The 25044-nt window shown below is 41.4% G+C and overlaps 1 protein-coding gene across 1 annotated transcript in view; it reads left to right on the top strand.

The window, feature by feature from the left end:
- HIBADH (3-hydroxyisobutyrate dehydrogenase) overlaps positions 1-25044 on the top strand; it is a 117768-nt gene that overhangs the window by 11265 nt on the left and 81459 nt on the right. Inside the window, exons 2-4 of the mRNA XM_005296992.4 lie at positions 1481-1641; positions 6678-6787; positions 15670-15791. Of these exons, the coding sequence (XP_005297049.1) occupies positions 1481-1641; positions 6678-6787; positions 15670-15791 (393 nt within the window). The remainder of the gene's footprint in view (positions 1-1480; positions 1642-6677; positions 6788-15669; positions 15792-25044) is intronic.

The following is a 25044-nucleotide window of genomic DNA, read 5'->3' as shown; positions in this document are numbered from 1 at the left end:
AAATCAGCTTGCGTGCCGCCTTTGGCACACATACCATAGGTTGCCTACCACTGTTATAGTCCATCCTGGCCAAGCCAGTGCACTCAGCCAACCAAGCTGGAATCCATTTCTGGCTCCAGCTCTCCCCCTTTGTCCTTGGTCCCAAGTGAGAGCCCTTTGTGTCTCCGAGAAGCAGCCTTTATTTCACCTTTCCCCTTTGTTGTATGCAGTGGTGTTGTAGCCATGTCAGTCCCGGCATATTAGAGAGACAAGGTGGGTGAGGTAATATCTTTTATTGGACCAACTTCTTTTGGTGAGAAAGACAAGCTTTTGAGCTACATGGAGCTCTTCCTCAGGTCTGGGAAAGGTACTCCGGGAAAGAAATCTTTCCTTAACCTCTTCTGGCCTTCAAACAACCTTCCAACCTAATCATCAGAAGCAAGCTCCCCACAGACCAGGACATACCAACTCAGAGTCGCACCAGACCCTGCCACAACAACAGTTACAAAACCAGCAAACATGTCTCCACTGCTGCAGTGATCAACACCCCCTACAAAACACCTTTCAAGATCCATGGGTCTTACACATTCCTATCACAACATGTGGTGTACCTCATCCAGTGCACTAACTGCCCTAATAACAACTATGTGGGAGAAACCAGACAATCAATACACTCTCAAATGAATTCACACAGGAAAATGACAAAAGACAAAATGCCACATCACCTGTGGGTGAACACTTTTCAAAAAGTAATCACTCTTTATCTGATCTATCAGTCCTCATCTTCAAAGGATATCTGCGCAACACTTTCAAAAGACAAGCCTGGGAGTTTAAATTCATAACTTTGCTAGATGCGATGTACCATTGTCTTAATAAAGACACTGGATTTATGGTTTATTACAACAATCTGTAATCCACTAACTCCCCTTTTTGTCCTACGACTACAAGGGTGTTAACAGGCCATGCCACCTTGAACAGTCCCTTAGAATATATGCTAACTACTTAAGCTATGACCTTATATTTAGCTGTGACACTCAATACCTTTCGCAGACCTGAGGAAGAGCTCTGTACAGCATGAAAGCTTGTCTCTTTCACCAACAGAAGTTGGTCCAATAAAAGATATTACCTCACCCACCTTATCTGTTCTGTGGCTAAATGGGATTTCTGTCTCCAGGGTTATTGATTAGGTATCATTCATTAATATTCAATTAAAAATATCCAATATTTAAGCTGGAGAAATGTTTTTAAAATTAAATAAAATGTAAATTGCTTTGTCTCAGATTGAGATTATATAGGTAAAAAGTAATGGGACACTGTTTACATTTTACGTGAATAGGATTTAAATCTGTCCACCTAATGAAATGTAAATATAACTGGGTTTGAAGTTACTCCCTCCCCCCCCCCCATGTTTAAATGATGCCAACTAAATTGCTCACTAGATTTTACTCTTATGTTTTAAGGTGTATTTCTCCAGAATATTAATTTATTGTATTGAAATCAGTGTGTTCTAGGGCAATGGCCTCCAAAACCCCAGTTGGATTCATTGGGCTGGGTAACATGGGAAATCCAATGGCAAAAAACCTGGTAAAACACGGATATCCTGTTGTTGCATATGATGTATTCCCAGAAGCTTGCAAAGAATTTCAAGACTCGGGGGCACAGGTATAGTAACCAACTTTCTTTATTTTAATGTTAACTGTGCATTTGTTAAAATGACTTTCCTTCTTAGACGTTCTGACTTTGGTACACATCACTAAGCGTAATTTAAAACAACAAATTACTGATGTGATTATTTATTTTGTTGGGAGGGTTGTAGTGGGAGAAAAAGGGAGGGAAGGAAAGTAAATGATGGATATGTGTTGCTAATTATAAAGCTAATAAGCTGTTCTTCTCCCTCTCCCCGTCTCGTACTTGTGCATCTTGTGATAGCCTGACCCTGTTGCAATCAATGGCAATACTCTCGTTGCTTTTTAATGGGCCCTGGATTCTAACCACTATCCTGCATGATGGTGTGGTTTACACTTCAGAGCAAGTGTCGTCTGATTTAAAAAAAAAAAAATTTTTTTTTAGATGCTACAGGGCTCTAATAGTCTTGGCACTTGCCCATTATTTGTAGGTGGACTAACGGGCACAGAAGAGCTAAAGACAAAAGATATTGCTAGGGTAAGTGGAAACCAGAACAGAAATAATGTTGTGGCTACTCAGCATGTGATATGACGAACAGTGGGAGAAAAATATTCAGCAGTTATAAGGGAAGTGTGAGTAGGTGTAGGGAATACAGTTCTAACTAAAGGTCTTTAATTGTTAGAGCTGATTGTAATTGTATTCTTAAATAGTGATAAAGTTACTATCAAGGTGTTCTGTGGGACAGAACACACTAGTAATTGGACATCTAATTCCATCTGGTTTTGAATAATGATTTAAAGCTAAAAGCCTGTAAGTGGATCAGTAACCTTTACAGCCTGTTTCTTGGCTTTTATTATTTTGTTTTGTGATAGCACATAGGAACCCCATGCATGGAGCAGGGCACTGTTGTGCTAGGTACTATACAAACACACAACAACAAAAAAGACTGTATAGTTGATTGTATTCTTGGTATCCTTTGTTCAATGGGACTTGTCAAGGCTGACCATTCATACACTTCATTGTAATAGAATCCTTGGCATCAGCTGCAAGACTTAACATGAGATATTAAGTGACTTTAAAGGTGAGCAGAAATGCTTTCAAAAGTAAGTAAAGCCAAAAGCCTGTTTATGCTCCTGAACACTATATTTATAGTCTCAAATACAAATAACACACTTTAAAAAAAACCCTTGAAAATAATTTCCCCCTTTTCTTCCATAGCTGTAAATCCTACACCAGCAGTTTTTGCAGGACTTGGAAACTTGAGTCCAGGGGGCCTTGTAGAAGCTACTGGAAAAGGAACATTGGGTGGCAAGGGCTGCCTTTCCTTTGATCTGGGGTGTTGGGTAGAACCAGTAGGAGTGCCAGAGAAGAGAGCAGGGAGCAGTGAAGGCTGTCAAATATCCGCGTTCGCTGCAGGTGGTTCCTGCTACTGCTAGGAACTGTTGAATGGGGAGGGGATGCTTGTGTCTTTGCCTGTCCACTGCCTTGTTCCCCAATTACTACAGTAGTCTCAGAAGCAGTCAACTGGGGAAGCAACATATGTAAGAAATAGGGTGGCCAATTACGCATCCCCAAAATACTGGATGTTCCACTGCTTGCAGGAATGTCACACTGCCGGGGTACATATTAGGTCATATTGGTAGGGGGCAGAGCAGCGTTCTCTTCAAAATGGTATCCCTGGCTGTCTGTGATTCCAGACAAAATCAGATGTGGTTTTGTCTTAGTACCAGATATGGGACGTGCGTAACAAAACCAGGACTGTGTGGTTTAAAACTGGATGAATGTCCTACCTAGCAGGAAGGTGGCCACCTACCTGCCTGTGATGAATAGCAGGTAGTAACAGCCTCTTTTGCTAAACCCAGGTGCCTATAGTAGAGGGTGAAAGGCAGATAGGTAAGGAAAAGGGCAGAGGCATCTGAGTATAGGGGAGGAGCTACAAGAGACTTGGGAAAAGTGCTCTGAGGTGGTATGGCTTAGGATGGGCTTCTATGATGGGTGGCAGAAGGAGTAATCACAGGAAAAGGGATACTTCAGAATGATTTAGAGGTGACCCAATTGTGGGAATTTGGAAGTCTATCCAATTATGACTCCATATGACCTTCTAGGACCTGAGTTTGTAGGGGGTGCTCACTAAAATAGTTGAAGATGCTAGAGGCTCATCAAAAAACCTAAAAAATTGAGTTTTCTGTGCTGCTTTGGGTATATGCAATGGTGTCAGCCTTGCAGGAGAAACACAGAACTGTGAATTGAGTTATAATAGTAAATATTTTTTTTTAATTATTAAACAAGAACTTCAGAAGTGATGCAAACCTCCATGCTTCTGGGCATCAACCAGCTTACAACCATTGGGTGTTAGAAGGAAACTTTTCTGGGGTTTGGTTATCTCATAACTACCTACTGCTGCAGAGTTTCTTCTTCCAAAACATCTGGCACTGGCCACTGTTGGAGGCAGGATCTAAACTAGGTGGGCCACTACTCTGCTCCGTATGGCAAGTCCTATGTTGGCAGTTGTGGTTTTTTTGTTTTTAAATTAACTCTTACTTTAAAAAGTACAAGTAAATACTGTAAGGCAAATATTCCCAATTACTTACAATTTTAAACATTTTTATTTCTTTCAAAGTATTTTAGTTAATTTCTGACTGTGCAAATACTAAATGAGATGTATACTGCCAATAGAAGTAGTTTGCTCTGGAAATATTACGCAGATTTATTTCAGTGTCTGAGGGACAAGTGTGAGGGCTTCCCCTTTTTAAAAATAGCAAAAAAGCTTTTATATATGTGAAGATACTGTCCACTCTTCATGATTGTGGGGGCGGAGCCCACTGTGCCGCTGACCGGGAGCCGCCCAAGACTGTTTTTTTTTTTTTTTTTTTTTTAGATGGGGCTCAAAGAAGGAATGAGTACCTTTTTTCTTTTTAACAACTCCTTTCTGTTCATTGTTGCTGTAACTATGCCAAGTAAAATGTGAGATTGTTGTGATCAGCAAATAAACTGTTGCCCTTGGACACCAAAACTTACTCATTTTTAGGTTTGGTGGCTTTGGCTGATTTTAAGTTTGCAACACTTCTCCAAAGATTAATTTCCATCCAGTTTGTCTTTGTGATGTAAGAAGTCTCCTACTATGAAAAAGGGAGTTAATGTATTGAAAATAAACATAAGTCTTTTAGGACTTATTTTAAAATGTCTTTTCTCGCTATACATTTAAAATAATTTTATTAGCAGTTGTCAATTGAATTCAATATTGAATTGTGAATATCTTTTTTTATACATTTTCTGCAATGTTTCAAATGAATACAATGACTCAAAAATTGTAGCAATGAAGTTTTGTGTCTTTTTCTCCGTCTTTTATGTGGTTTTGACTTTTATTGTTGTCTGGTCCTGTGTTTTTAAGTGTGACACGGCAGTTATTTTTCTCACGTTGCTTTTCTTAAAACACAACTCTTAAGTTCCATCAGTAAGAAACTTTTCATGTAATAAATTGTATTTTGAGGTTAGACTATATGAATGCAGCTGTACTTGTGTTAACTTATTTTGCATTGTAATTGGTCATAATAATAATATCAATCAAGCATATCAGTGCCATAAAATTGATTTTAATTAAACTTATTCTTGCACTCTAATTTTTCTATAAAGTAAAATTTTATTTTCCTGATCTCTCATCTTGTCAAGTTATTTTATTTTGCTTGCTGTCCTTTATAGACAGAAGATATTTAGTGTTGCTTGTCCTTGGGAATACTTTGCTTTTCTCTGCAGCATGCGTTATGCCCAGATGACTGGTGAGATATGGTTTGCTTAATCAATTCCTTGTCATTTCAGGGGCCTCAGATATTGGTAGCACCTTGGTCTCTCCTATCCACTGCCTGTGGCACACAACAGCTTAGGGCTAGTCTACACTTAAAATGCTGCAGAAGCACTGCTGTAGCGCTTCAGTGAAAATGCTGCATACGCCAGTGAGGGGGGTTCTTCTGTTGGTGTAGGTAATCCACCTCCCCAAGAGGCAGTAGCTAGCTTGACACGGTGGGTTAGGTCTCAGTGGCATAGTTTATTTGACCTAATATCCTAATATAGACCAGGCCTTCATCTCTTGAGGGCTAAAGTCATTGGGGTCCATATAGAGCTATTGGGGTGAAATTTAGTGGCCTGTGATATAGAGGAGGTCAGACTACATGATCTGATGGTCCCTTCTGGCCTTAAATTCTGTGGCACTCCAGGAATTATGCTGCCTGCGACAGTCTTGCCCAGGCTCGTCTAGTCATTCTAATAGGTCTCTGTTTCTAATTTCTAATAATATATATTGTTGTTGGCTGCATTTACCTGTTCCTAAACTGACTTCATTTGTAGGTGAGAGTATGATTATGGCAAGGTGGAAACAAAAAGTCTGAAGATTTCACTCTTTTCACTTTGTGTATCAGTTGTGCTATTGCAGTAATTTAAGATTGGCTGGGGTGGCTTTGCTCTCAGAACTTTTCCAGGACCAATTGCTCTTTTTGCAGAGGGCCTTGGCCTTTGGAAGGCTCCCTGGCAGTCAGCCAGAACATGCATGATGCTGCCAATATGTTCCTGCTGGCAGCATTGGTTAGCTTTAGTTAAAGCTTTAGGTTAAAGCTAACCGCAGTATGTTGCTCTAAAATTAAATACATCTGTGGAAAGGTGGGTCTTTTCCTGTCCCTCCCAGTATCTATAGAAGGGACCTATGGGCAGTCATCCATGTGGGACTAATTCTCTAGTATTATGGGACCACCCCAGAGACAGTGTGGAGATGCATTTTGCATAGATGGCCTTGTGTTTGCAGTAGATCGTTAGTTAGCCCTCAATCTTGGAGGATCCATGGATAGCATGATGATCACACCCCTGGATGGAGAATTTGGAGGAATCTCTGTGACAGGATCCTCATCAAATTTTCTCCCTCCATCACTAAAGCTTGTCTAATGGTGTGGTCTGTTTCCTGTGTCTTCATTTTTGTCTGGCTGTTAAGTTTGGTGCTTTACAAGTCATTAAAGAAGATATTTTCTTTCTGTCTTTCAACAGCAGTTACATTATTTATTTTATTTTATTTTATTTTATTTTTAAAGGTAATGGATTCCCCAGCAGATGTAGCAGAAAGAGCAGACAGGATTATTACTATGCTACCCTCCAGCCCCAATGCCGTAGAAGTTTACACAGGAGCAAATGGAATTCTAAAGTAAGAATTTGCTCTATGCTAGTTAATTTCCATTTATGATAAAGCCAATATTGATTTTATCAAGTGATTTTTCTTTTGTTTTAACTAAATGTTATGCCAGACATGCATTTAACTGATTGGCTTTTATCTGCTTGGTGGTTGTTTGATTGATTTGCTAACTGTAGGATTCTTTCAATAGTAAATATTGGTTAAATGTCATTGACTGAAATAACTTTATCTTTTATTAGCACAAGATTTATCTGTGAAGTTAAGGAGGGACACAATTTAAACTTCATGTTTTTCCTAAAAATAAGTGCATATTCCTATTAATATGATACCTAGCTGTTTTATAGTTATTCTCCAGTGTTTCCATATTCATTGGCAATGAATCACTTGCTCAAGCATATCATTTCATTTCATTTATTTATTTATTTATTTATTTATTTATTTTTTAAATCCTTTGGAGTCAGTGAATCCCATGTCTGGGTTAGATCTGAAATGATGCCATGTTGGCTCACAGTAGTGCAGAACATTACCATTGAGTATCTGGACAGACTTTATTAATTTATTTTATTTTAAATTTTAACAAGTTTACAAATCCTTGCAATTGACTCTTGCCTTATTTGAAAGACTATTTGATAAAGAAACTCTAGGACTTGTGGGTGGAAAAAGAATTGCTAGATTATTGAAAAGCGAGAATCATTGACCTGTCTAATATTGATCTTTTCTAACTCAAGACTGAATTCTGCTTTTGGATATACTGAAGGGCTTTTATAAAATCACCTTTTATTCACATTTTAGAATGTCCATTAATATGACAAATGGTACCTCATGGTTTGAATAAGTACACCAGGTAAAGTGCAAAAGGATTTACTCTGCTCCTCTTCTTGGGTGGTTGGGGAATACCTTTGAAAATATGCATATCATTTAAACTGTGCCTTGAAGATGTTAAGATTTGGAGCCAGATTCTCAGCTGTTGTAAATCAGCACAGCTCCATCTGTCCTTCTGGAGTCATCTAAACTCCAATTCATAACAGATGGCACTCCATTAGGAAACTCTACCCCTAATTCATGTGTGGGCAAATCAGGGGTTCACCATTCAGGTATGCTCAATAGGGATGCTCCAAGTTGTTGGTACACAAAGCTCTAGCCAGTCATTGAGATGATGCTCCCTAATCCATTTAGAGCTTTAAAGAGATGGATCAGGACCTTGAATAGGATTGGACATTGTAGTTATAGCTGGTAGGGTTCGGAGCACTGGTATGATCTATTTTAATCAGGAGTTTGGCTGCTACATGCTTAACCCTCTGAAGTTATTGGCAAAAAGAACAGGAGTACTTGTGGCACCTTAGAGACTACAGTCCACAAAAGCTTATGCTCTAATAAATTTGTTAGTCTCTAAGGTGCCACAAGTACTCCTGTTCTTCTTTTTGCGGATACAGACTAACACGGCTGCTACTCTGAAACCTGAAGTTATTGGGTGGCCTTTAGGGTCTTCTCCAAGTAGAATTAATTGAAATTGTCTCATTTGGCGGTGGTTTGCTTATAGGGGTGACCATAGTTAGCTCTACGTCTGGTAGGAAGGCCCAGAATCTTTTGACTAGCCAAAGGTACTTCTGGCCATTGCTGCAATGAAAACCATCAAGGATTAGCATCATCTCTAGCAGGATTCCAAGGTTCTGCACCATTTTGATTGATGGAGGAAACCCTTGGTGTGTAAGGGCAGGGGTGAGTTCTAGCCAGCTCCTTGAGGTTCTTCCTTTTTCTGATCAGTACCTCAATCTTGTTTTTGTTTTGAGCTTGAACCAGCTATTTTCACCCGGGCCCTCAGTTTTGTCAGGCATTCTAACTTGAATGGAGAATCTTTACTCTACACATGTTGAAGGAAGAGTGCTTGTTTAATATTGATGATATTAGAGTCCATAGGATATCTGTGCTACATCTACCCTTGCAACTGTACATGGTTAGATGTGCATTGTTGTGCCATAACCCTCCCCCCTTCCTATTGTCTACATTTGAAGCCCTGAAGCAGGTTCCTGAAGGAGAGTGCTCAGCAAGAAAGCTAGCACGCATGAGGGATGTGGGTATGTACACGGCTCTGCTGTGGCATGGCCCATACATGTTCTACAGTGCAGTATGGACAGGAGCAAGGGGCATGTACCAGGTCATGAGTCTCAATAGTCCTCCAGGACCATTCCCACGATGCACTGATCCCTTTGCTGCCAGACCCTTATCCCCTGTTGCCACCATTAGTAGCAGCCAGCGCTGAGCACTTCAGAACAGTTTTCTGGTGAACTGCTCTGTTAATCAGCACAGACCATTGTGGATCATGTTCCAAGAGCTGCCACTTGATTTCTGGAGCATACCAGTGTGCTCATCAAGGTGTGGTCAGAGTACACTGTCCTCCTCAACTTCAACTGAAGTGGCAGGAATGTACACCTCTACTGGAAGATTTCACAGATGCTGGAAGAGTCGGGCATTCACCAAACTCCATCCCAGTGCTGGGATTTCTGGAAGCACCTGAGGTTCATGTACCCGGAGGGTGATGGACTCAAACAATCATTCCAGGAGGGGACCTAGCACATGCCCATGCTATGATGAGCTAAACTGGGTGCTCCCCAGGGCTCCAAGTACAGACCCTGAAGTGACTCACGACCACCTTCTCAAACTCGCTGGTCTCATATGATGGGACTGAGGGGCAGGGCAAGAAGGCAGCGGGGACTGCTGAGGAAGCCCTGGGAGACCCGAAGGACAAGAAGTGTGTGATTCTGTACCTCTGCCCAGCAGACCTGGGTGAGGAAGCCTTCCCCTGAAGAGCCTGAGGAAGACTGAATGCCGCTGCAGAAACCAGAACCCGAAACTGGTAAATTGCAATATACCCCCGTGTTCCCCTCTTACTCTGGTGATGCACGCCTGAAGCTGCCCCACCTCAACAGGGTCCCCAAGCAGGACATAGCTGTAAATCAATGATTTCAGTGAAATCCTATGAACTACTGTAATGCATTTAGCAGAAGCTATAACAAAAGATTATTAACGAGCAATCCCTATGCCTCTTCATTTCACTGCCAACACCGTGAACAGTGATAGTCCCTGGGCTGTGTGAACTGGAGAGAAAAAGAGTGTGTGTGTAAAGGGTTCGAGTGGGTAGAAGAACAATTTTATGACACTTATGGCTGGTCAAAGACCCCAAAACACCCCTCTGTCCTACCCCCTTTCCTTTCCTTTTTCCTTTCCAAATGGGAGCCTGCAGAAGGGAAATGGGAGTATTTGGTGACTTGGTGCAGGCCTTGTTAGATCTGGAAACAGAAAGGGCACACTTTGGTTGTCCGAGGAGTATCAGAGCGGTCCATTCTCCTGATGACCATTTCATATGTTTATGACCGTTCCCAGTCCCTGGTGTCTGGCCTCTCCGGTGCTGAATCACTCTGCAGGAGCCAGGTGAAGTGGAAGTGGGTGAAGGATCCTCTCTGGCAGTTGCACAAACACAATGCTGTGTCCTTTAGCAGTGGAGAGGTGACAGGCTTGCAGTGTTAATCAGAAAGTTCAGGGAAGAAAATACACTTGCAGTGTGACTCTCTGCCCCTTTCAGTGCTGTTCACTGGACACAGGGTCTGGACTTTCTAGTGCTGCAGGGTTGACTAGGGGGTGGGTGAACATTCTTAGTGATTCTCTGTTCCTCTTGTGTCTGGAAACTGTCTACTAGCTTGGAATATGGTCAATTGCCTCTCAGATTGCCTCCCTGTCCTATAAGCATAATTCAACAAATTTTTCATGCAGCTGAAATTCAAACTGGTTCTTCAGGTTTAAGGACAGGGCAAATGTGCTTGGTTCACCTTCATAGCTCACCAAACCCCTCCACTCAGAAATACATAGACAGGTGGCCATTAGTAAAAACTTCTCTCTGACATAGGTGGCTGGAGCCCCTCCACAGCACTGGAAGTACACCTTTCTGTTTTCATTTCGGCACCTTGAAAAGTACTATGTTCTCCAAATGGTGTCCAGCCTTTAAAGAACAAATAAATAAGTGGTGATGTACCCCTGGAAAGGAACTAAACCTCATCCCAACCAGCTCCTCCATGCACTGTAAACATTACAGCATTTTAATAATAGTACTGCAGGTATATTCCCATCATTACACTTAGCGCCTTCCTCATGGGCTGCAAAAGTGGTCTGAGAAGGAAGGAGACTAACAGTTGCATTCCTGAGATGCTAAAAAGTATCAATATTGTGGCCTTTGGCAGCACAGTTATATTATGGGGGTAGGGGGGTTTCTTAGGTTCCTTCAAAGAAGAAATCAAATATAATTCAACCCACTCCACTGGGTTAGGGCAGGAGCAATGTCCCAGAGATAGCAGACGAAGAAGGGCCATGGAGGACCTGCTCATTGGCATTGACAGAAGGAGCAGGAGCAGTTTGAGTTCCTTAGGGTGAGGGATAATTGGGCCTTTGGGCAGGATGAGGCACTGATGAACTGGTTCCTGGATCTGGAGTCACACCACAGTTAACAGGAGTATGACCAGAGAGAACAGGATTGTGAACTCACGCAGCTGCTAGAACAACTGGTGGCAGAACACTTTCGGGGCCTGCCCGCCTCTGTGACCACTGCTTCTCCCCAGGAACAGGCACTGCCACCTCCCACTGCTCCCCCAGCTGCAAAGCAGGATGCTGCTGATGTGGTGAATCCAACCCACTGTCCTCTTGTGGTGGGGAGGAGCATGCTGGACACCTGTCACAACACCCTCCACCGGCACCTGAAGCCCCTTGCAGGGGAATTCCCCAGAACATGCAGGAGTGGAACGATGAGCCTGAGCCGGTGGCTGTATCCCAGCCGGTGTTCAGCCCCCAAACTCCACCCAGGAGTCATCGTTGTTTGCCCCCTTGCACAATATTCTGCATCTGTTTCCCCCTCTTTCTGAGGGGGAGTGGAAGGACAAGGAGATGGGTCCAAAGCAGGGTTCATGACAGTGAACTAAATTGTGAAATAACTGTTGCTCTCCAAAGCACTGGAATGGAAAACAGAAGAGAAGTTAACTGAAATGTCTTCACGCTTTTGTTGATAACTTGAGCGACAATACAGACAGAAGAAACCAACCTAAATTAACATTGAAGATATCTGACACTGAGCTGTGCTTTTATGACTCATCCTGCCTCACCCCCAAACAATCACCACTTGCACCCGGGTTGTACTCATTCGTAACAGCGAAGTGTTGTGAGCACCGGTTTCAGAAAACATTGTGAAGAAGGAATGTGGGAAGCCCACCCCCCCAAAACCTTACATAACCTAATCAGTTATTTAAGAATGATTAAGTGCATAAAGCATGCAGTTTCTTGGTCAGCCGTCTTTGGTGTTTCAAATAGTTTTGGGTCCATTCCATCCAATAACTAGTACTGCACCGCACAAACATTTGTCCCGCCAGCAGGAGCAGAACCACATCATCATACACTTGCTCCACGCCTTCCATGCAGTTTGGCAGAGGTGAGAGGGAACTGCCATTGCCAGACGTGTGAAGGTGCCATACCGTACCAGCAGTTCCCAGAGTATCTCCTGTGATGCACAAGACTCTGGGTTACAGATCCTGAAGTGGTAGCACTAACATTGTTTACCAAAAAGGGACATCGTGGATGTGGGTATATGCCTGTCAGTGAATTATACCCTGGCCAAGCACAGCATGTGTGGACACTCAGTGCAGGTACAGGGTGCATGTGCTAGCAGTAGATAGACAAGTACCTGGGGCCAAGTGGAAGTGTAGACATAGCCTTAGAGTCTCTTAATAGATATTGATTTGGTGTATGGTTAGGGCAGATTGGACAGAAATCTTACCACACTAGGCAAGGAGGAGGAGAAACTGTGTGGGAGCACTCCTTACCCAAACCAGAGAGAGGAGGGGGAGCTCCCCTCTCCGTTCAGCAGAGGAGTGGGACACTTTTCTCCCTGCATTCTATTACCGTAATCGCTGGCAAGATGGAAGGACAGAATAGGGCCCTGAAGGAATCTGTAGATTAGAACCTTTGGAGAAGCATAGTTGTCCCATGCTTTGGGACCTGTTCAGGTGAAACCTGATGAGTTTAGGGCATAACTCTCTCCACAGTGGCTGCCTTCCGTGGGTGGAAGTAGCACTTAATCATGTGTCAAAGGCAGCCAGTAGGTCTAAGAGTACTCTGATAGTGAGTTCAAGCTGTAGAGAACCTAAAATCCTGAAAGCAGTTAAAAGCTGCTGGAATTTCCCTCCTGCTACCTTCTCAATTCCCTCACTCAATAAAGGAAAGCTAGAGACTAGCAGTAACTGCCAGATTGTGTGTTGATTTTTTTGTATCATTTTTTGATAATAGGTTGGACTTTGATCATTTTTAAGGATTCTTCACTCTTGCCAAGAAAGCATTGATCCCAAGAGCTTAAGATTGGTCCTAGTCATACTCCAGAAGTTTCCATTTGCCAGAGGAGGTGTGGGTCTACATCAGTGGTTTTCAAACTTTGTGAGCTGAGCCCTCCCCGTTGAGTTACAATTTTTAGTTGTGTTTCCTCCGGGGGCTGCTGGCCAGGGCTCCTGCTGTCAGCCTGGTGTGTGTGTGGGGGGCCCTACTAGTGCCCCACAAATGTTCCTCCATCTCCCTGTCCCCCCCCCTCCCCCCCGCCAGAAGTGTGCCCCACAGTTTGAAAACCTCTGGTCTATATTCTGTGTGGTGGCACAGACTTCCATCAGTCCCCTATTTGAGGGCTTGTTCTGAACCTGGAGAAAGGTAACCCAATAGTATCTTCATAATTGGCTTTTGTTAGGCTGTATCCAAAGTAATCTCTCCAGTCTGTTTCTTCTGTTAAATAGGACAAGAACTCCATATGTTGGGTAATGTTTGAGTCTGGAGTTGTAGTATGGGCTAGAAGTCAAAAAATGTTTGTATCTGTATATCCAAGAGCAAAATTTAACCATTTATGTTAAACAACAAGATGTGTTTGTGTACTTGCAACAATGTTGCATTGATACAGAAGTAACACATTGAGACAGAAATAAAATTAAATGTATTTGTACTGTACTCTAAATAGAAATTGGATACAACATATCATCATAGAATGGGTTTTTATTGCCTAATAGATAGCTTTACATTACCTTTTTTTAATTGGAAATATGTGCTGTGTGAGCTGAGTGTTATGGGTTGTTTGAGCAAGAATTGCATGTGGGGTGGGGAGGAAGAAGGCAAAGAAGCAGTCTGAATTTGATTTTTGACCCAAATATGGATAGCTGCCATTTAAAGGTATATTTTGTGTGTAATATCTGCATTTTACTTCATTTATGTTTCAAAGGTGCAATATGAAAAATGAACTTTTCCATGCTACATACATATACCAGACCCCAGTAGGAAAAAACCTAACAACTCCACAACTTTTTTCCATGTTGCTTCACATTTCTCTTACCTATTTCAATCTGCTGGATTTACAACTTGTAATTATAGTTTTTATTTAGCGCAAGTTCGGGTGGTAAATAAAAGGAGGTTGCTACATTGAAAGAAATAGGTAATTCTCATCAGATACTTTTATATGAAAGAAATTGCTTATGGAAAAAAGATCCATTGTGTATGTAACTTTAAAAGTTTGAAGGGAATTGCATTTATATACCTGTATACAGTACTCTACTATTCATTGCATAAACATATTTTAAGTCTGCCACATATAGAACTATATATAATCTTGTTTGATAGAATTTGTACCTAAACAATGCAAGTCGTCTTGATCCTTTGTGTTATAGCAGGGTTTAGGAAGAACATCCTTTTTCTGTTCAGGTTCATAAGGGTCTTGTATATCTGTTAGTCCATTTTAAGTGACTGGTTTTGGATTATCAACCAAACCAAACATACAAACAAACAAACAAACAAAAAACCCCAAATAAACCCATAACCCTGTATAATGAAGTTCAAGAGGAACAGGTATATATGTTGGTACCTTAGCAGGTCTCACTCACTATAGGGTTATCATATTTTAATATGCTAAAAGGAGGACACTCCACGGGGCCGCAGCCCCACCCCATCTCCGCCCCTTCCCCAAAGTCCCCGCCCCAACTCCACCCCCTCCCCTGAACGCTCCGCCCCCTGCTCCTCCCCCTCCCCTGCTTCCTGCCAATCAAATGTTCGCGGGAAGCCTGAGGCAGTCAGGCAGCAGGTAAGCTGGGGCTGGGGCTGGGGCGGTAGGGGGGCGCGAGGAGGCGCGGCCCAGTGCGGCCCCCCTGGCCAAGAGGCTCTGGCCCCGGCGTCTCCAGCCCCGCTCGGGCCCTGGGGCGCCGGCCCCGGTTCCGGCCAAGTGGCTCTGGCCCTAGTGACTCCAGCTCTGTTTGGGCCCCGGGGCCCCGGCCGAGCGGTGCCGGCCGGCAGCCGAGCACCCCCAACCCCGGTCCCAGCAGCTCCGGCCCGGCCCGGGCCCTGGTTCCGGACGAGCGGCTCCGCCCCGGCCCCGGCCCTGGGCGAGCGGTGCCAGTCAGCGGCCGAGCACCCCCAGCCCCGGTCCCAGCGGCTCGGGCCCCGGTTCCGGTCGAGCGGCTGTGGCCCGGCCCCGCTGAGCGGCACCGGCCGGTGTCCGAGCACGGCCGGCCCCAGTGGCTCCGGCTCTGGCCCCAGCAGCTCCAGCCCAGACCCAAGCTCCACAACCCCTCCCTATTTTCCCGGACATCTCCGGCTTTTTGGAATTTCCTCCCGGACAGGGATTTGAGGACCAAAAAGCTGGACATGTCCGGGAAAATCAGGACGTATGGTAACCCTAACTCACTAGGATTTTAAGATTGTGTTCTGAAAAGGATCTGTGGCCACTTTCTTGCATGGAGTGCATTGGCTTTACTAGCCAGTGATAGCAATCAGAGATGTCATCATGTGCAGTTTCTACTTAGCTACAAATATTTTATTGATTGATATTGTTTTTTTAGGAAAGTGAAGAAAGGTTCATTGTTAATAGACTCCAGTACTATTGACCCTGCCGTTTCAAAAGAAATAGCTAAAGCAGTTGAAAAAATGGGAGCTGTTTTCATGGATGCCCCTGTTTCTGGTGGTAAGTCTCTTTGCTAAATATATAATCCTGTATGTTGAACAAGACATTTCTTGCCCTTGCCCTTTTTTTTCTTTCTTGTTATTGTTATGAGCAACTCTTTGTGCCATAAACTGGCACAGTTGCTACCCCTTTTTGTTAATGTTTTCTTTTTCCCTCCTATCCTTTGTTTGTCCAGTTGTATAGATATATTTTTCTTGGTTTTGTTAATTTTTTTTTATTGCTCTTGGGCTGCTTGCCTACCTTAACACATGCACTGGCACACACAGTTGCTTCAGAGTGTGGTGTTTGGCCCTCTCTAAAGGCTGGGGCATGTTACTTGTTGTGCTCTCTTGGCTGAGAGGAGTGCTGCAGCAGAGAGAGGTAGCTTGGGCTTGTAGGCTTCTGCCTGATCTTGCAGCCTGGTACATTTCAAGTGTTTCCACAGCCAGCAGCATTAGAGTCTCCTGCAGGAGTAGGGAGGGAAGGCGGCTGGCCTTCAAGAAGCTGCCTGTGACGTTACCTAAAGCCTTAGCTGTACACTTTGCTGCAGTGGTTGTAGGCTGGATCTGAACTCACGGAGCCTTCTCTCAGCACTATGTTCCTTTCTTTTGCCCCAAATTTCCTAGGACAGCACTATTAGTAAGCAAACTGTTTGCACACACCCCTTCTTAAAAAACAAAAACAACAGCAAAACAAAAAAACCCCAACTTCCTGTTTGGGAAATGTTAGCTTAAAGTTTAGGGCGTCAGTTAAATGATTTAAAAATAAAAAGGCAGGACAATTTTTTTTAAATGATTTTTCAAATGTTTTCAGTGTTTATGTAGAACATACTAAATGTATCCCATAATGGCTAACGGTGAGATGTAGCAAACTTTCTCTTGTCTCTGGTTTGGAAATGATTGGAATGTGTATATGTAATATTTGTATACTCTTGAAGTTGGAGGCTGATGCTCTAGACCTTAGTATTGCATGCGTCAGGAGACACTTTTTAAAATATGCAAGTCTTTCCCATTTTCTTGGGTAAAATTAGATGTTAAAAAAAAATCACACTAACGGATCATTATTAAAGCCTAATTCTTGTCTAAATTTTTTACAACCTGCAACATAGCAAAGGCGGTCTTGAAATTTAAAACAAAAAATCCCAGACAGTTTTATTGAATATTTGGGACAATCATTCTTGGCCATCCAGAGTTTAATTGCAGTTCTACTCTAAAAATAACTGTGTAAATGGCATTGTGTGGTTTCATATTTATTATCTTTTACTGACTTCAGATAAAACTTTCTCAGTTTACAAGTAAAAAGATGTTCCTTCTTCCCCCCCACCTCTCCAAGCTGGCAGTCCTGCAAACTGGCTCTAGGAGCTGAAGTTCAAATTGGGTTCTTCTAGTTTGTGTATCATCATCATGATGATAGAGAGTCTGCAAGGGCAAATTCTGCTTCTACTCTGTGCAGCTTCATTCCCTTCAAGATCTAATTGAGGCTGAATTTGGCCACGCAATTGGAGTTTGGGGGACAACGTTTTTCTCTGTTTCTGTGAACAGAGGGTAGAAAAACTCAGAAGATATCAGCTGACAGGATGTGGAAGGAAGGGTTCTTACTCCACAGCCAAAATATCTGTTTCCGATTTGTAAAATTAGATAAATTGTTAGCCTGGGAATAGATATTCCCCCTCTACCACATTTTTTCTTTTCTTTCTGTTTTTGCATCATCTTTTACTAAACATAGCAGTGGTTCTCAACCTATTTACCATTATGGGCCATATATGCAGCTCTCTATGTAATGTGGATCGTATCCACACAATATATATATATACTACCTGTCTGGCCCTGAGGATGTCACATGGGCTGCAGCTGTTTGCTGACTGGGCCACAAGCAGATTGAGAACCATTGAAACATAGTATGTCGTATTTATCTGTTTGGCAGCATTGAGACCTTTTATGTGGTTCCCTTTGTTACACCACTTCAGGTATAATTTCACAAATTGTTTGCCTGCTATGATTGGTTATCTTCTGAAAGTGTTCCCTGTTCTCTTTCTACCCAGAACTCATTGAGGTAATTTATTTTAAAACAGCCCATTCAAACTATTGTATTGGCTGCTTTTTTGTTGCTTGGGAATATAAAATGGAGATTTGGTTAAAGCAATAACAGACATAGTTGCCTTATCTGAATAAAAATTCTTTCACTTAGTTTGTAATGCCAATAAAATACAAAATATCATGAGCAACTTAGCATTTTGAGGGGAAGGGAAATCAATATTTAGCTTTCTAGTAGATAAAGATAACATTAACTGTACACTAAACCAAATGAAAATGGACAATTGCAGGGTATGTTTTGTGTTAAGTGCCGCATTAGAAGAATTAAAAAGATAAAGCATTCAGTAATAAAATATAACATTAAGCAGTAAGTCATAAAAGGAGGAATTACTGTATATCTTGATTGCATTATTTAATATTGGTCTAATGACCAACAGAAGTACAGTAATTCCCCTAGAAATATACAGGCCTTGTGTTGTTTTGAAATGCAGTGGTGTGGGGGTTGGGGGTGGCAGGCAAGAGACATGAACAATCATCCGTGTACCTATACATTTACAGGGCATTGTTGACAGATGGTTCCACTTGTGCCCAGAGTAATGCTGTTTCTAATGGAAGTTAATATTTGTCTGTTTTGTGAAAGCATATGTTTACATTCCAAATAATCTTTTGGAAATCATTTGGGCTGTAGAGTTCATGGAGAAAGTGCTGGCCTCCCGTATATGAGGTTGGTGGTTCCAAATGAAATGCAAACTGGAGGTCATATGTATTCAACATTAATTTGACAGTTTATTTGCATTTTTTACTCTCTTATAAGGCTTATTTCAGGACAGACCTAGAATTCCCTGGAGTAGTGACACCCTTTCTTGGTTGGTGTGAAACTGGCATGTTGTACACCAGTTATACGCAGATCTCAGTGGTTCAGGAGCCACATTGGCAATCAACATTACCCAAAGAGCCACAGTACTGTGAATTCATTGTTTCATTTACTATAGTACTGTATATTGTAGTTGATATAATAATTGGGCAGTCAGGGAGAGAGAGAGAGAGAGAGTGTGTGTGTGTGTGTGTGTGTGTGTGTGTGTGTGTAATTAGAGAGAGAGAAAATGAAAATGAATTTATATGTACTATGTTCACAGCAGAGTGACTGACCAAATATTATTTTATTTTCAACTACAAGTGGTTAATGCAGGGGTCTCAAACATGCGGCCCGCGGGGTTATGTCCTGTGGCCCACCAAGCTCCCTGTGACTCCCCCCGCCCCCCTGGAGTTATTTCCTGTGGGCTGCTTTGCTCCCCCTCCCCCCAGCGCGCCACGTCCCCACTCCTCTGCCTACCTCCAGGCACTGTTTGGCAGTGTTTAGCACTTTCCAGGAGGGAGGGGGAGGAGCGGGGAGCCATGCGCTCAGGGGAGGAGGCGGAGAAGAGGCGGGGCCGGGGCGGGGATTTGGGGAAGGGGTTGGAGTGGGGCAGGGAGGGGGGCAGAGTTGGAGTGGGGACTTTGGGGAAGGGGTTGGAATGAGGGCAGGGAACGGGTAGGAAGAGGCGGGGCCTCATGGAAGGGGTGGGGGTGGGGCTTTTGTACCTTTATATGCAAAGGTGGCAGTGATGCGGCCCTCAAGCCAATGTACTAGTCCTCATGTGGCCCTCGTGGTGATTCCAGTTTGAGATCCCTGGGTTAATGACATAGTAAAGGCATCCTTATTGGTTAATAACTTAGAGTGGTTAATAATTAAATCACACAGTGTTCTAATATCCTCATGTGCTGCAAAGAGCCACAGGAGATACATTAAAGAGCAAATTGCAGCTTGAGAGCCTCAGTCTGAGTATCACTGTTATACACACTTGTAGCCTAGATTCAGGACTTTCTAATTGGAAATTAATACACAAACCCGCTACAGTGTTGTATTAACTAACTTTGGAAAATACTTCATTCCCACTGTTGCATTCAGATTTAACTATTAATACTGTCTAGAGATGGCAATCACTTTACATTGGGGATTAGGATCGTTGGCAGGTCTATGTGAGAAAGTTTGTACCATCGTTGCCAGCACTATATTGATGTGAATGAAAACAGGACATGAGTTCATGAATATAAATATTCAATGCCAAATGAGGATACAATGAAAACCAATAAATGTCTATTATAATTAGACTAATAATAAATTGATCCTTTTTTTGGTTGGGCTCAGTTTTGGCTCAGCAAAGATTTTTGGTTTGGCAACTTTACAACAGCCTCCTATAAATACAAATTATCACACAAAGAAGCTTATTTATGTAGCATATTAAAATTAACTTCCTTTGAAATCAGTGGGGCTTTGCGCAGGGTAGGATATCTCATCATGAGTCAGGGTGTCAAAATCTATTCCTTAACAACAGGGATAAAATCCTGACCCCATTGGCTTCAGTGGAGGCAAGATATAGCCTTGGGGGTGTAATACTGATTTAACGCTAAGTAGATATTGTACTACAGTAAGCCACAGATAAACTCTTCTCCCATTGCATCATATATAAAGGAAAGTATTCAATGTATATCAGAAACAACAGAACAAAATCAAAATAGTTTGTTTTATGAAGTTACAGGATTCTGATTTTACTGTTCATAGAATATTTTAGGCTTGCAGCTCACAGGAATACTTCTTTAATATATTGAATTTAGTATGTTTGCATATTATATATTTTATGCTGTGTCTAAAACTACAGCTGATATGTTCATGTAACATTTTTTATAATTTTAAAAGCAATGTATGTTTCATTATCAGTGTTGTGAACCTTTTTTGACATACAAGAATATAATTATTTTAAAGACTAGTGAAAAAATCCAGGATAAGATATCCATCAGCCGTTCTACTCAAAATACTTGGTATTGCAGTCTCTTAAAGGTGGTATATAAAAACAAAATCGGTGAGCTTGTGTGGTTTTTAACTTCCCAGAGCTGTAGGCAAGACTGTCTCCAGGAATGTCTGAAATATTGTCAGTCTGACTATGAGATTTGAATGGGTTTTCCTTCACCACATACTGCAGCCATGACATTTTTATGTCTCTTGTGAGAATCTGTGGAAGATGGTGGTCTGATGCTGACTAAAAAGGGCTGTGAAGTATAGAACAATTCTCATGCTAACTTGGTGATTAAGAAGGGGGCAAACCACCCATATATTGGAACAGCTCATTTTGCATCTCCAGGCTGCAAATGGTCACAAAAGGGCAGAGTTCCTTTTTCCACAACCATCCCAAAACTGATGTAGTGGATTTCCCTTTTCTTTGCCTTCCACCAGCTTCTACTAACCATTAAACAATTTAAGGTGCTCTTACTGCAGCACCTGAAATCTGAACTTTTTGACTTCATAATGCTTTTGCTAAATAGAAGAAGTTAATATTTATAGTGGATGGCATGATCATAGTATCCAAGGCAGCAGATCAGCATGGTCAAATCCTATATCAGGTGATGGAAACATACTAGCCATAATGTCAGCTGTAGTAAAGATCCAGTATGTATTTTTCCCAAGCGAAGCAAAGCTGACTGCACCATTGCAGTAACTGCTAAAATTATGTGCTGTATCAGTGGATGCCAGAGCAAAGAGCCTTTTGTTGCAGTGAAGTTAGCACTACCCGAAGCAGCTCTGCCTCAGTATAGCTGACCAGTTCAGTAGTTGTGCAAGCTGATGCCTTCATAGATGGCTTAGGGATATGCTTAATACAAGCAAACTGGCCAGCAGAGTGTACCTTAAGAGGACTCAAAGCAGAACAAAATTATGCACAAGTTAAAAGAAAGCTGAGTACATGCAATGAGAAAGGTTCAGCAATATGTTTTTGACAACACTCCTGGTTGTCTTTTGTTTCGTTAGACAAACTTCCAGAGATGTGAGGATTTTTGTTTTCTAAAAACTAATTATTTTTGAGTGCCTATGCCCTATTTCTGATGCCACTGTGTACATATGGTCCTTTAAACTCCATAATTTTTGGATTTGTCATCTCTGCTATGAGAGAGACAGTTCTCTTTGTTCTAGCATGTGGAGCGGGGAGGCACTTCAGTTGTCTCCTCAGAGGGGGTATGTGTGTGTGTGTGTTTGTTTCTGTTTGGAGTAGAAACTAATTATTAGGATCTTTGGAACAATACTCAGAAGAAGGAACATCTTCAAAACTATTTTTTTTCCAGTCATGATCTATAACCCTTTTACTCACTGGCAAGCCTATTGTAAGTGGAAGAAGATGCTACTCTGCCCACTTCCACTTCTTGCACTACTGATATTTTTGGGGTTATGCCTTGTTTTATAACTCTTATGGACATGCTCCAGCCCTCTTCACAAACCTTGCCCCTTGTACAGCTGGCAACAGTATAATCTGTACTGCTCCTGACATCGGAAAGAGCTTTCCCATCTCTCTGTCTCCTTCCTCTGCTCTCCCCTTTCCATTTCATGTCTTGTCCACTATTTTCTTCCTTGACTGTACTGCTTGTTTTTCTCTCTTCCTATTTGTGCTATAGCTGAATTCTTTAATATAGTCTACGTACAGTGTTTTTTGCACTGCTGCTTTTTGTTGTTCAGACTACAGTATAAATCATTTTATGGACTGTTTATATTAAAGATGGTATGCAAAATGTTGTGATATTATTCTGAAAGCCAAATGAGCTATTGATAATCAAAGAGGTAAGTGGTAATATAAAGGGGATTTACAGGTGAATTGGGAGTGGAGCAGGCAGGCGCGAAGGAGGAAGAAATATTAGAATGAAAGTTGGGCCACTAAAATTGAAGATTATAAATTATTTTAAAAGTTTCTGAATTACTGACTATTTATTTCTAAAGTCTTTAACAAGAAGTAGGAAGTAATGAGGTGCAATCTGGACGACCAGAAAGTATTGAAAATCTTGGAAATCTAGCTATTTATAAAATGCAAGTTATTGAACACATGAAAATTTATAAACTTTCAGTATAAATATCAACAGGCTTGAACAATATGCTGCAAAAGAATCTGGATAACAAATTTACTCGACTTTTGTTTTCTGGTTTTACATATTATGGAGAACTGGAGAGGTATTAGAAGATTGAGAATGGGTAAATAAAGTCTGTATCAATATGTTAAAAAAGAAGTGGGGTGGGGAGAGAAATGGGGATGGAGGGATTGATTTATTCAAGTTGAACATATAATGTGGCTATAATAGTAACTTTGTTTTTTGGCCAAGAAGTCACAGGTGTTCAGAGGAAAGTATTAATCTTAATATATTTGAAGGTGTAAATGATAAGGAGAGAAGGGAATCATTGAGGTGGTCCAGTGGAATAGAACTAGCTATAATGGGCTAGAAATATTATCATTTTTTTTAAAGGAAAAATGTAGGCTGAATACACCAGGAAAAACTTCTTTAAAATGTTCTTAATAGATTATGGAATGCTTTTCAAAGGAAGGATGGGAGGTAGAAGCCAATCCTCTTGATATGCTTAAAAATAGACTGGGCAAAGCACTAGAAAGTATTCTGTAGGGAAAAATATTTAACTGGCAAGAGGATGGGTTACATGATCTAATAGATCTTTTCCTATTTTCTACAATTCTATTGTGTTTTCACAAATAGTGTTCAAAAACAGTTAAAGGAAAACTGTCCAGATGGACGTTAATGATCCCCATGGCACCCTTTGAAAAGAGTAGGGGATAACCCTGGAATTATGCCCAACATTCATTTCTTTACTCAATAAAACTGGTTCTAATATGTGAGCTGTTACTAAATTTCTAATGGCTGCTCTGTTTGTCTACAGTTGCTTCAATGCCAGTGTCTAACTCACCCCTTAGTGAAGTGCTTTGCGATACACAAAGTGAGAAAAAGGCTACAGAAATTCAAACTCTAGTTTATCATAATCCCAAGGGAAAACCTTATTTCTTTTAAATTTATTTTGGTGATTGGCCTTTTATAAGTGCTTTAACTTTTAAGGGGATGCAGGTGGTATAGGCTGGTGCCTCTGGAATGCAAAGGCTGCTGTGAAGCTATATACAACTGTTCATTCTTTTTTATTTTTAAATGTTATGGGGAATTATTTTTAATGAAGCCTCTTGTTTAAAGAAAAGTATACTAGATTTTTGTGTTTCATCTAGCATACAATAATAATGTAGTCAGAATCTTTTTCTCAACTAAAAGCAATTGCTGTAACTGACTGAGAACACCCATTGGATGTTTTCAAAGATGCCTCAAAACAGACTTTAAATTAACAGGTGCACTTTCATATGTATAACCACTTGTTCAACAAGACAATCTGCATTAACATCTTAAATTGCATTTGCAAACTTTGACCCTGATTCAGGAAGGTACTTAAGCACATGTCTGATTTTAGGTACACGAGTAGTCCCATTGACATCCATGAGACTATTGTACCTCAGTGTCTTGCTTCCTAAATACTCCAATCCTGTTAGCTGCTCTGCAGTGGGGTGGACTCCTGTGCCTGTGTGCAGCCCCACTGAAATCTTATGCTATTTTAAAAAATAAAATAAAATTGAAGGTGCAGGGGTCCACCAACACAGAATATCTTGCAGAGTAGGGGCTTTGAAGCTCACTTCTGAAAATGTCACTTATTGATCTTTTAAATGGATTTAGTCAAGATCAATAGGTCTGAAACTGAACCTACTGTTGGGTCCCATCTGAATGATGTTTGCATTAGGATTCTCTTTCCATTTATTTCTTAAAACTATGAAGCTGGTTGGGCAAGAAAGGAGATTTATTTGTATATTTGAAAACACAGCTGATTCCAAGTGACTGTGCAAGAAGCCAATTTGTTTGTTGAGACTACTAGCCCTATAATGGAGGACGCCTCTCTGTTTTTACTTTTCTCTTTTTAAGCAGGGCTGATAAAAAGGGAAAATGTTCTAACAGAAGCAATCCCTCTTTATTTAAAAAAAAGAAGAAAAATAAATTGTGAAAGTAGTATAGTTTGTAGCGGTATCTACATTAATCGTGTCAGTTTTTCATTGATTCAGCATCTTGGGTCATTCTCCTTGAAAGGATTGATCTTGGATTACCTGAAACTATGTGGAAGCTCTGGATTAACTTGATTGATTGGAAGAGGAACAAATTTAGATAGAAGTACAACTACTTTGCATTAAATGAAAGTGCATAACCAAATGAAACTGCATAGCCCTGTACTGCTCATGAGATGTGAATATAAGACATATGCCAAGGTTGGCACAGTCTGACAAGTAATATTTGGTCTGGTGGAGAGGAAGCATAGAGACACAGAGAATAAGGAAGATTCATTTAACTCCATTCCT

Source organism: Chrysemys picta, chromosome 2 (genome assembly GCF_011386835.1).
Source record: "Chrysemys picta bellii isolate R12L10 chromosome 2, ASM1138683v2, whole genome shotgun sequence".
In the NCBI taxonomy this organism is placed as follows: Eukaryota; Metazoa; Chordata; order Testudines; family Emydidae; genus Chrysemys; species Chrysemys picta.
The sequence above is the reverse complement of the archived record's forward strand: the minus strand, read 5'-3'. Positions and strand labels throughout refer to the sequence as shown.